Genomic DNA, 13,663 nt, shown 5'->3' with positions numbered 1-13,663 from the left:
AAGGAACATTATGATCCTCACTATTTAATTTGGTAATGAGTTATGAGAAAAAGTAATACAGCAATTACATTGGCACTTATGACATGATTCCAAAATAACCATGCTATTCAAAGCAGAATACAAAGCATGTATTGTCTTAGGGTCTGTTTAACTGAAGAATAGCTTTAACCTAAACTTTGTCTACCAGAACTCCACAAAATTTTAGCTGTTGCAATGAAAATTAGTTGGGTGTAGTTAATCAGTAAAATAATGACTGCCTACGACGTGAAGAGATATTTTCATCAACTGAAAGAGAAAGCCTTGATCAAATAATGAGAAAATACATGCACTTCTAGAAACCACTGAGCAACAACTTGTAAAACGCTTCCAAAATAATCACACAGCACAGGTGCTTGCCCCATAATTTAACACTGTATTAAACTGCATGAAAACTACATGTATGGTGATACTCTCTAATGGTCAAGCAAATGTCTGTTTTAAGTCCCAGTTATACCAGAAGCTATTTTTAATTTGTGTTTTACATCAAAACCATGGGTCCTTAAGCTAAATAAAGACCTGAAATTAACTTTGACCCTGATCCTGAAAGATTTATGCACGTGCTAACTGCATGTGTTATAAGTAGTCCCATTGAAACCAATGGGTTAATTCATGGAAGATAAAGTTAAGCACATGTATAAGTCTGGAGGATAGGGGCCTTTTTAAAGATCTGGAAATAATGTAGCTTGAGTAAATATAATTGCCCCTGTGCTTGGAGCTAAGCTTGGTAATATAGACAGGATGTGTGGATAAAATATTTTTCTGACAGTTTTGTCAGATTCAGAAGTCAATTTAAGAAGTATAATTTTAAAAAGTGCTATCTTCTATTGCTTTTCACATAATCTGTAGGATATACTTAAAATAAAAACATCGATTGATCACTGAATCACAAAAAGATGCTTAATCAAAATAATACTACAATTTAATCATGGGAGCAGAGGATTAAATTGGAACATTCTTATCTGCTTGAAAAAACTTGCAAGAATCAGGAAAGTACTTTGTGTATTTATTTCATGGATGAGTGCTACTGGTTTAGACTTTAAGGTATATTTTCTGGATGCGCTGTCAACAGTGGTTTACATTAAGACACACATAAGATAGGGGTTTGATTTGATTATAATGTTTGTTCAATTGGCTAGTGACCCACAGGTCATAGCCAACCCATGCTTCTTAAATTAGTGTTACAATATTGTTTACCCCAAACTACATGAAGGTGGTCACTGTTGGCCTACCAGAGATATTCTTCTGATGAAGTATCAAAACTACAGTATATGAAAACTACATATTTAAAGGCAATATACTGTTTTATGGAAAATTATTTATCAACAGAGTAGATAAAGATGTTAGATGCGTACATGTTGTATGAAGATTAAAGCACTGAAGCACTGGCCTCCATGCTCACAAAAGCAAGACGACAAAAAAAGTGGGTTGCTGGTGCTTTAATTCTGGTCTTAAATAATTATTTTGTCTTATTGCTAGAAAAATGATATACAATAGCTCATTTTATCATAATCTTCTATAGCAGATTTATTAAAGTAATTTATAATATATCCCACATCAATGTGTGAGCTGAGATTTCAAAAATGTAAACAAAACTATTGCCAACAATTTACTTAGGCTCTTCCACCCATTTAAGTAATTACAGACCCAGAAATGTCTTGCACCACAGATCTAGGGCTCTTGCCACCTGTGAGAGAAATCAATTTCTAGAACCAAGGGTTCTTCATCAAGAATCTTTCCACACAAGACCAACTCTACAGACAGGTAGTAGGAGTAAATAGGATCAATAACTACAGCAATGATGAGGGTGCAACCTCTAAGGCCAGCCAAAGACACTACCTACCAATCCAGCAGCAGCAATTGAACCAGTAAGACCCAGAGATTACTGTTCCAGGAGACAAATGGGAGAATACTTCCTCAGTAGAGGGAGCAATCGTAACTCCTATCAATTCTTCAAAATGTTTCCCTCTACCGAACACCACCAACCCTGTTATTCTGGATGAACAGGACCCTGTGTCAGCTAAGGAGGAGAAAAGCAAAGAGAATGGAGAATCAAGATCGATTGAGAAAGACACTGAGCTAAGCATTATCAGCCTACTAATGACCCTGAAGATGAAAATGTCTCATGATCTCTACCAGAAGCATCACATACATGCTGAAGATTGCAGAGAAAAAGAAGGTGTGCAACATCTCCTCATTTTCATATTGCATCCTAGTCCTAATAAGGACACCAACAAGACGAAAGAGTGGACTACATTAACATTTTGAAAAAAATATTTCATTTTAGGACTATGACACCTGTCTAATTGTCTAACCAACATTTTCACAAAATGGTCTGATTGTTTTTTTATTAAGTAAACTAATGGTTTGAAGAAAACTTGGGAAGTGCTTACAGCATATTATAGTGCACTTTAAAAACAGAGAGCTGATGTGGAGACATTGAGTCCTTATTTCTTTTGACTTATGTCATATTTATTTGATGTTACTTCATTTGAAGTGAGACAAAGTGCAAGTCAAGAAAGAGGCCATACATCACATAACAGACTGGCAAATGGAAAGAAATGGGAAATAACAGCTACAGGGAAAAAAAGATCACTGTGGGGAAAAAAAAAAAGTGTGAGCAAAAACAAAAATCAATTCATTATATCAAATACTAACATCACCACTACACTGTCATTAGAGTACTCTGCTATCATCCATTTTAAAATCACCAGCAGTCAAAATGTTCTAAGGCTAATAGCACTGTAGCAGCAGCTGATTACAATGCAGCTAAAACGTTTTTAGAGTACTATAAATCAAGTGACAGATACCTGTCACAAGACTATATTATTATGTCAAAGCAATCTCTGTACTGTATAGAGTACTTTAGTGCCATAGTAATGATGGAATAGGTTTACTCTAATCATCATTGACAAAAAAACTAATTCTGTTGTACAACAGAACTTTACATAGATACATAGCTATTAAGGTCCGAAGGGAACATTATGATCATCTAGTCTGACCTCCTGCACAATGCAGGCCACAGAATCTCACCCACCCACTCCTGCAATAAACCTCTCACTTATGTCTGTGCTTATTGAAGTCCTCAAATCATGGTTTAAAGACTTCAAGGAGCAGAGAATCCTCCAGCAAGTGACCTGTGCCCCATGCTACAGAGGAAGGCGAAAATCCTCCAGGGCCTCTTCCAGTCTGCCCTGGAGGAAAATTCCTTCCCGACCCCAAATATGGCGATCAGCTGAACCCTGAGCATATGGGCAAGATTCACCAGCTAAATACCGAGGAAAGAATTCTCTGTTGTAACTCAGATCCCATCCCATCGGGCCTATTTACCATGAATAGTTAAAGATCAATTAATTGCCAAAATCATGTTATCCCATCATACCATTTCCTCCATAAACTTATCGAGTTTAATCTTAAAGCCAGATAGGTCATTTGCCCCCACTGCTTCCCTTGGAAGTCTATTCCAAAACTTCACTCCTCTGATGGTTAGAAACCTTCATCTAATTTCAAGTCTAAACTTCCCCATGACCAGTTTATATCCATTTGTTCTTGTGTCCACATTGGTACTGAGCTTAAATAATTCCTCTCCCTCTCCGGTATTTGTCCCTCTGATATATTTATAGAGAGCAATCATATCTCCCCTCAAACTTCTTTTGGTTAGGCTAAACAAGCCAAGCTCCTTGAGTCTCCTTTCATAAGACAGGTTTTCCATTCCTCGGATCATCCTAGTAGCCCGTCTCTGTACCTGTTCCAGTTTGAATTCATCCTTCTTAAACATGGGAGACCAGAACTGTAAACAGTATTCCAGGTGAGGTCTCACCAGTGCCTTGTATAACGGTACTAAAACCTCCTTATCTCTACTGGAAATACCTCACCTAATGCATCCCAAGACCGCATTAGCTTTTTTCACGGCCACATCACATTGGCAGCTCATAGTCATCCTGTGATCAACCAATACTCCAAGGTCCTTCTCCGTTACTTCTAATTGATGTGTCCACAGCTTATAACTAAAATTCTTGTTATTAATCCCTAAATGCATAACCTTACACTTATCACTATTAAATTTCATCCTATTACTATTACTCCAGTTTACAAGGTCATCCAAATCTTCCTGTATGATAGCCCGGTCTCTCTCTAAATTGGCAATACCTCCCAGCTTTGTATCATCTGCAAACTTTATTAGCACACTCCCACTTTTTGTGCCGAGGTCAGTAATAAAAAGATGAAATAAGACTGGTCCCAAAAATGATCCCTGAGGAACTCCACTAGTAACCTCCCTCCAGTCTGACAGTTCACCTTTCAGTATGACCCGCTGTAGTCTCCCCTTCAACCAATTCCTCATCCGCCTTTAATTTTCCTATTGATCCCCATCTTTTTCAATTTAACTAATAATTCCCCATGTGGCATGGTATCAAATGCCTTACTGAAATCTAGGTAAATTAGATCCACTGCGTTTCCTTTGTCTAAAACTTTGAAAGACTTATAAAATTACCTAACATATATGAAACAGTAATCATGTTACAATGGACACGTCTTTGTATTTAAAAACATAAATGGGGTGCTTCTGAAAGGTACTAGTGGTGATAGCCCTTGAGAGTAAAAGACCTTTAATTGTTTAAGGGACTGTCACAGTATGAATAGCAACAATGCAGGCTTCCCCACACCTCCCAGTCAAAATGGTTTTGCATTTCTCTGGCAAGAATGGCTGAATGGGTGCCAACTGTGGTATCTGGGTTTGTGATATGGATACCTATCCACAGCATTCAGACTGAGATCAATTAATTTTAAGTACTGATATTTTTGCTTATTCTCGGACAGGGCTGAAACCAGTGACCTAGAGGTGAAATAACAATAAAAACATTATTATTTATCAGATACTTTTCTTTCATCGGTCTCAAAGCCCTTCGGAAAGTGTCTGTGTAACAGGTTCTGTTACAAATCCTGTGTCAGATTACCTCCCTTGTCCAGGTATCCAGTTCCCATATAATTAATTTTGAAATACTCATTTAGAAATGCACATCTTTTAATGGAGCCTTTTTAAGGTACAGTATAGACTTTGAACTAGCAAATACTAGTTTACAGATTTAGCAAGTTTAACAACTAACTCACAAAAACCCCTGCAATGATATTAGATTTGATAACTTGGTTAAAATAAAAACCTTTCTAAAGTAGACTGAACAGCATTTCTCTTGAAACTGTGGAGATATATGCAGTGTTGCCTTAGGGTTGTTACTACTCTGACTTTCGTATCACCTGCCTCAATTCGTCATGAACTTTTCCCTTGTATCAATTGTCTTTTACCACTAGATTTTATAGTTTGAAGCAATATAGTGCTATATGCATTTCCTGTCTGTATATATTTTATCTTTATCAAAGTATTACTAAAGAAGAAATCAAGACACAAATTTTGCAACTTTTACCAGACTTGCTATAAATTTCACAAAACAGTCTTTAAAAATGCCTGAAATACTCAAATTATTTTTTAAAAATATAGTCAGCCAGTTAATTTCTTGCTACTGTACTTCTAGTCATTTTGAAATAGCTGTATGGTTCGCTCACAAATCTAGGAGACACTTAAGTAACTGAAATATGCTGATGAATGCCCATTGATACATATCAAAGAACATCCATTATCCGCACTGGGTCAAATAAATATTCAGGGTCCAGAATACTACAAAAGTAACTGTCTCCCCATATAATGGCCCATTTCTCCTCTCCCATCCCACTGTAGCTATCTCATAATGTGAGCACCAGAGAAATGTTTTAGTTTCAATCAGTTATCCTGTCAAGGGATAAATTGTTCGCTAAAAAGCTACCATTATGTTTAAAGAAATCATAATGTATGAAGAAAAACAGTTTGCCAGTTCAATCAAGTCTTTACTGCTGCTGTTAGTCATAGCTGTTGTTAATCATAATGGTCTATAGTGTGTACTGGCCCATTATCTATTTTGTTTTGTGTACCATGAAAAAAATATTAGAATAGAACCAAGATTCACAATGTACGTAGCTTGTCCCACCACTCCCCTCACAAAAGTGGCTCATTTGAAAGTATTATAAATAAAAACCTGAAATATAATTTATTTAATCTGGTGACAAAAGCCATCAACTTTTTTCCTCTCATAATATGCTAATAATTATTTATAAACAAGTAAAGTATAAACAAGTATAAACTGATAGAGTTTACAGAGCTAAACTTTGAAAATACACACTACATGTCTAATTATATTCTCCATTATCATCTTACCTTGCTTGGCAACTGAGCAGTAACATCTCTCTGTTATTAATTAAAACCTGTAACAGGACCAGAAAGGCTTTTGCTCTAATGGAAGTTGATGGACTTTCAAATAAACGGATAATTGTAGTCACAAAATCCTGGGTGGGAACAAAAACACAAATGCTGTTTATTGAACAACAAAGTAGCTAAACAACATTGTCCATTAGCATATACACATTTTAAATAATTCTGGCGCAATAAATATGCAAATATGTTTGGATTCAATGTTAGGTAAAGCCTTTTCAGAACATTAAATTACAGCTCAAAATCCCACATGATACTGTTGAATAAAGGAGTTTTGTCCTAGACAGATAGGCCAACTGCAAAGCGGATAGGTGCAGCCTTCTAAGGGCCAAGGTTAACAGACGTTTTCTACTGTGTTGGACCCAAAATAGGACATATCATTTAAAACACAGAGAAACCCATAATGAAAAAGTTATTTCATCTTAACAAAAGACATGACAAAGGATATTTTAAACACAATAGTTGTTTTAAAAGAAAAGTTGTAATTTTAAAAATTGCAAAAAAATACATGCTTTTCTTTCCACCTAATACTATGAAATTTAGTAGTTTACATACTACCTTCCATGTGAGCTAGAAAATCGTAAACTAATACAAATAAAAAAAACATTTGTTTGATGTAACTAGAGGCTAGTTAAGTATACCACGTACTATGTGGCACATCAGACCTAAGTTACATAGCAAGGACCCTGAATTTAAAAGAAAACACTGTTTCCCTCTGTAACCATGCCTGGTATGGGTCACAGCTGAGGGCCATTCTCAGGTCACGCTGTGAAAAAACTGGGCAGACACTCTCACACTGGTGGTATATTCTATCATTAGATTAACCAAACCAACAACAAATGTGTGTTCCTGGATTGCTATACTAGCTTAACATGAAGCCACAGACAGTTCCCTTAGACCTATATTTTTGTGATGAAAGGTTATTAAAACCAAAATCACCACACATTAGGTTCTTCAAGCCTGGGGGGCCAGTCACTTACCTAGGTCAATGGACGCTCATGACCTTACACCAAAAACAACACTGTAGCCAATCCTTTAGTAAACTAAACATTTATTAACTAAGAAAAAGGAATGAAAGTTACTAAAAGGTCAAAGCAAATAAAATACCTTTCAGTTGGATCAAAGTATGTAGGCCAAATGATAGCAGGGATGTTAAATCTGCTAGTTTTCTATAAATCTCTCTGGGTTGCTGTCACAGGGCCTTCTTGGTTCTGATTCTGTCCAGGACTACAAACTACACAGAGACCCTGGTGCTGGTCCAACACCTTGTGCAGCTTATTTAGAAATGGAGTCCCCCATCACCTTCATTAGTTCCTATATAGCTCCTATAACAAGCAGGGGAGAGAGAGCAAGCGAGCAAGCAAGCAATCTTTCTCCCTCTCTCTCTCCCTCCCCCCTTGCTGCCTGCTTGCCCCTTTCCACTTCTTTCCTGTGCCTATTTGTAGGCTCTGGCTAACTGCTTAATTAGCTTTTCTGCCCTGTCTCAACCACAAATTTGGCACAGCTCTGCTTAGTCAGCTCCTATCTGCCTTGCCTGATTGGAGCTGCTATGAACAGAGTGCTGACTCAACCTTTCTTGCCTGACACTCTGTCACAGTTGCACAAATAGTTTTGGGGATCTCAGTCCTTTTATTTTAAATTTCCCAAATTAGAATTCACCAGTCCAGAGATGGGATAGGAAAGAGGTGGCCAGGTGCCTTTGTTCTCCCTCTTTATACCTTGACCCTTTTTGTGGGAAAAATCCTGGCTGTGACATGGGTCAGGCAGTTCCATGACACAGGTGCTTTGCCATTAGTCCTTGATATGAATTGCAAATTAGGCTGGCATCTCCTGCAAATGACACCATCTGAGGTGTCTTTGGGACGACATGCAGAGACCCTTGTTTACAGTTCTTTTGTCATTCCTGAAGAGCCAGCCTCACATGTTTGAGTTACAAATATATAGCAAAATTTCATAACTCCACACACAAAGTTGATATACACATTACAACAAGATAATAATTCCCAGCAGATTGCATCTTTTCAAATGATACCTCACAAGGCATACTATGTACAAGATTTATCACACTTTTACAAAAGTGGTGACCATATTAGTGTAGATGGTCACCTTCCCCTTTAGACAGCATCATACCCTCACGCTCTGACTCTCTGACAGCACCCACTTAAATCCACTGTTGTTTTAAGCACATAATCCCAAGAGAACCCTGCAAAGAGCTTCAAAGCTAGAGAGAGATCCCTGCTCCTATGCAACTCAGTATGTGCCAAGAAAGAGGGAAGAAAGACTGACTGGTCACAAGCATAAGCTCCCTGTCCATTGATTTCTCCCCATTGAAAAGCCATTATTTGAAGGGTTATGAAATGGTGGATTCAAATGAAAAACCCTAAATGAAGTTCTGCTCTGATGGATACCTGGTGGAAAGACTGATTGAAGATTGAAAAATTGCACTAAAACTTGATAAGTACACCATCACTAACCCGACTTAAAGAAAGGAGAGTGTGCAAAAATAAAAAGGCTTTAAACAAGATTGTGTATAACCATAGAATAAACCACTTCACAAAACACTTCTACTTGAAAGCTTAACAATGTCTGTTGGATGGCTGCTGAGGTTCCAACAAAATTTCATCAGCTTGAACTGCATTTTGTAAAGAATTTTCTGCTCAGAACCCAGAAACCAGGCTAACAGTTGAAGGGACTTGAAATTCACATGCAGCATCTGACCTTTCCTCAGAGAGCACACTCAGAATCAGTGCCAGGAAGAGATAAGGGTGTGTCAGTGGGCAGAGGTGGCTAACAGAGTTGGCAGTCAAGGCCATGATATGAGAATTACTCATACTCTGTCCTGCAGTATCTACTGTAATTCCTTTTAGAAAGAGTGGAAACCGGGACAGCATGAGGGAGAATTTTCTACCACTGAGGAATAAAATAATCAGTTACCAATTGTTGAATAACAGTCTGGAGAGTCCACATTGTTCCAGATTTTAAGTAAGTCCATCTCCAGAAGATGGTTCCATTTGGCAATGGTGGAGTTTGCTACCATGCTTCCCAGGGCCCTTCATGTTGCTCCTGACCCATTTGTGTCCAATACTAGATAAACTCTGGGTGGGTGCATTTCAGTCTCGAAATGCTATTCCCACATACAACTGCCACCCAGCACAGGAAACTTAGACAGTCCCTGGCGGATGAAACAGTACAATGCATCTGTATTGTTTGCAAATGAATAATGATTTTAGCATGAGAGAAGAAGGTCTCTGAAAGCCAGCCTGAAATTCCACAACATTTACATGGCAATTGGCCTCCTTCAGTTTCCAGAGTGGATAAGCTAATGAGCGGCTCAGTGGGGCACACTTTCTGAATTTGAATGCACGCATTACAAGAGATGAGGTTGTCTGACTTATCAGAATTCCCAAAAGATTACTGGAAAGTTCCTTTGCCAGTTTGTGCGGGGAGCCACAACTACACTGACATTGTGCACAGGCGAGTAATACAGGAAGCTCAACCGAGCATAAAGAGTTCATATGTGAAGCCATCCAAACTGCATAACTAACTTACAAAAGGCCATGGATCCTAGGAATAGCGGGGGTGGGAAGGAAACATTATACCTGTTCCCTTCAACTGAGATTTTACTTATTAGTAGTGCTTTCTCAGGCTGGGATTCGTTTAGAACCCTGTATTCAAAAGTGATCCATAAAATATTTCACAATATGGTTGTAGAACTGCCTATCCAGGCACATCAGCTCCCAAAGATGGAAGAGGAGGCTTAGAATTTTGATATCCAATAGAAAGAGGAGTAGTTGCCAAAGCATATTCCAGCAAATCTTTTCCTCTCTTCAAAGACTGTGGGTTTTTTTGTTCGTTCGTTCATTTTTGAAGCAGATATTTTATGTATCCAAGAGTTAAAGTCCTGGTTTGTAGGAAATTTTGCTACTGGTTCAAATGACTTGCAGGTCTGCAGACTGAACCTCTTAAGCCAATGATATGGATGTTTGGAATGTTTTCCAGCTAAAACCTCCTCACCAGGGATTATTATAAATGAAGATTATAATGCCAGACACTCATGGCCTTAAACCAGCTGCCTCAGGAATCTGCCAAGAACTTTGATGAAAATATGTTCCTCAACTTAGCAACAGAGCTCAGACTTATCACACATCTGCCCACCTTTATTTGAATGAAGCTTCTACTGATTTGACAGCTCAGGAGTTGTCAGTTTTTTCCAGAATAATTTACAAACTTGGAACCTAATCCTGTAAACCCTTAATCATTTGATCAATCCCACTGAAGACAATGAGACTATCTGCATGACTCTGGACCACTTTTGTGGACTGGTAAGAGTTTCAGGAGTCTGTTCCTCTAAAGGAAGTTGAATCCCTCATTGAAATACAATGTTTAAGTACAATACCATAAAGTAGTTTAGGATACAGTTCTACTTAAAATTTGTCTTTTAATAAGTCATACATATGCTGAAATGGCTCCTCACCCAACTCCCATATTCCATATAAACAGACTGAATACTACATATTTGGAGGGAAAGTGAGTAGTTATGCATATTGACGTTTGTATATACAAAGGGTGGTGTCAGAGGGGACAGGGAGAGCATGGGGCGGTCACATATCCCCCCTTGTGTCCCTCCCACGAGTGCAGTACCGGCAATAAATGATTTCTACTTGCACCACTGGATGGGAGTGAGGAGTCTCAGCTGTACCAGTCAAAGAGGCACTGAAATACAGTAGTACCTCAGAGTCACAAACACCTCAGGAATGGAGGTTGTTTGTAACTCTGAACATAACGTTATGGTTGTTCTTTCAAAAGTTTACAACTGAACATTGACTTAATATAGCTTTGAAACTTGACTATGCAGAAGAAAATGCTGCTTTTAACCATCTTAATTCAAATGAAAGAAGCACAGAAACAGTTTCCTTATTTTTTAAGCTTTCCCTTAATTTTTTTTAGTAGTTAACATAGTACTATACTGTATCTGCTTTTTTTGGCGGGGAGGAGGGGGTCGGGGGTGTGTCTGCTACTGCCTGATTGCGTACTTCCAGTTCCAAATGAGGTGTGTGGTTGACTGGTCAGTTCTTAACTCTGGTGTTTGTAACTCTGAGGTTCTACTGTACTGCTCTTTTGAACTTGGCATCAGCTCTGGCAGCCATGTCAAGTGCATAGTGTTTTAGAAAGCTCAGTGGGTTATTCCACACAGATGCCTTACAAATCACAGATATTGGTACTTTTCTGAAGCAGGCGAAAACTGCGCCCTGGTGGAGTGTGGCTTGACAATTGGAGTGGAAAGTTTGCCAGCTGAATGATAGCAGGTGGAAATGTATTCTGTAAGCCATATCAAGATTCTCTGGGACAAGTTGGCTTGACTCTTTGATGCACCAGATACAACCACAAAGAGGTGAGGAGAAAGGTTTGGTCCTATTGATGTAAGAAAGTGGGTCCCTAGACACATCCACAAAATGAAGCTCCTTTTTTCCCCCAATGACAAATGAAGTTTTGGAAGACGACTGATAAAGTAAGAGATGGATTCAGACAGAATTCTGAGACCACTTAAGGGATAAATTTAGGGTGCAGTTTCATCGCCAACTTGACCCTGTAAAAGGACATAAATGGTGGTCCAGCCATAAGAGCTTTACCTTACTGACTTTGCACTGATATGATACCTAAAACAAAGACTGTCTTGACAGCGAGATGATATAATGAGCTTTCCACTAATGGCCTGAATGGAGACTCCATGAGCTGTAGGAGAGCCACTTTAAGCCTCATCGTGGGGCAACTGAACAGATGACCTGCTGAGGTCCCTTCCAGCCCTACATTTCTATGATCCTATCCTGAAAAGCCATATTTCGCTGGCCATTGGCCACCCATTTTTCCTTTATTCCAAACAGATCTAAGCATTGGAGATCCTTGTCCTTGGCAAAGCCCAACTTCTTTTAGACAATCAAATCCTCTAGGGACCTTGGGCCAGAATGGGAGTAAAAGTAATTGAAACCCCCAGGGGTAACTGATATAGTTTTCTGACACGTTTTGCTGGTGGTGTTTAGTGGCTGGTGTTTGCCACAAGGCTATTTGGGTCCAGCACACCTTTATTTATACAGAGGGCAATCCTAGTGGGACCAGCAGCTGACAAAATGTAAAATAATTTCTGAAACTTCTTGGAGATGACTGACCTATCAGTCTCCAGGGTGTCCTCAATCTGCACCAGCAGCTCTTAAAAAGCCTTGAAATTGGCCGGTGCCAATATCAGTGCCTAGGATACTGCTTTCTTTGAGAATTATGAAAAGATCTCTTTAGGAAATAATAGGGGTCATTTGGCCTCCAGATCCCATTCCTCTCTATCTACCAACTGCTGTCTCACTATGGAAGTGGGGGACCTCCTCCTCATCTACTAAGGCAGGGATCAACACACAGAGGCCCTGATAAGGGCTACAGTGGCATTCCATATGTGTACAGAGGGATGACAGGTTGCTGACCAGACAGTGTCAGTCTTGGTGCATTTACAGATGGGGTCTGTAAAGAACAGCAACATGGCTCTTAGACTTCAGTGATGACAGGTCTCTGCTCAACACAGGTGGAAAGGTATGTTTCAGGGATGGTGATGAGAAATAAACCTCTTTCATAGGCAGGACTATCTGGTAGGGTGGTTTCAGCACAGGTCCATAACTCAGTGCAGAGTGTGGCCCTGAATTTACACTATTGTGCCAGAGTTGACATTGCTGGGGATGGGATAGTTACCTTTTGTAACTGTTGTTCAAGATGTGCTGCTCCTGTCCATTCCATTGTAGGTGCTGGTGCTTGCCACATGCACTGGTGCCGTAAGTTTTTTCCCTCAGTGATATTCATAGGGGACCGGCTCTGGAGCCCTCTGGAGTGGCACGCATATGCACTGGTAGAAGGGGCACTGCCAGCTCCCCCTACCCTCAGTTCCTTCTTTCCAGATCTCCAAAGAGGGGAAGGAGGGCAGGTCATGGAATGGAGATGAACAATAGTTACGAAAGGTAACTGTCCCTTCTTCGAGTGCTTGCTCATGTCCATGCCATTGTAGGTGACTCCCAAGCAGTTCCACTGAGGGCGGGTAAGAATTCATGGACGCGTCGATTGCAACACAGCTCTGCCAAAGCCAACATCATCGCTGGCCTGCTGAGTGATGGCATAATGCGTCATGAACGTGTGTACTGAAGACCACATTGTGGCCTTGCAGATGGATGGGAACATGTGCCAGGAAGGCAGCCAAAGATGCCTGTGCCCTAGTCGAGTGAGCCTTCACTATTGGTGGAGGTACAGCCTGCAGCAGCTCGTAATAAGTACAGATGCAAGTAGTGATCCAATTTAAAA

General features: G+C 39.5%; 1 protein-coding gene across 14 annotated transcripts in view; it reads right to left on the bottom strand.

Moving 5' to 3' along the window:
- Positions 1 to 13,663, bottom strand: part of ULK4 (unc-51 like kinase 4) — a 395,815-nt gene that overhangs the window by 268,496 nt on the left and 113,656 nt on the right. For all 14 annotated transcript variants that reach the window (XM_037890225.2, XM_043540763.1, XM_043540762.1 and 11 more), the window contains one exon: positions 6,281 to 6,408. In XM_037890225.2, coding sequence (XP_037746153.1) covers positions 6,281 to 6,408 — 128 coding nt within the window. The remainder of the gene's footprint in view (positions 1 to 6,280; positions 6,409 to 13,663) is intronic.

The sequence above is a fragment of the Chelonia mydas genome, chromosome 2, assembly GCF_015237465.2.
Source record: "Chelonia mydas isolate rCheMyd1 chromosome 2, rCheMyd1.pri.v2, whole genome shotgun sequence".
Taxonomy (NCBI): Eukaryota; Metazoa; Chordata; order Testudines; family Cheloniidae; genus Chelonia; species Chelonia mydas.
This window is presented reverse-complemented; position numbering and strand designations above follow the sequence as displayed.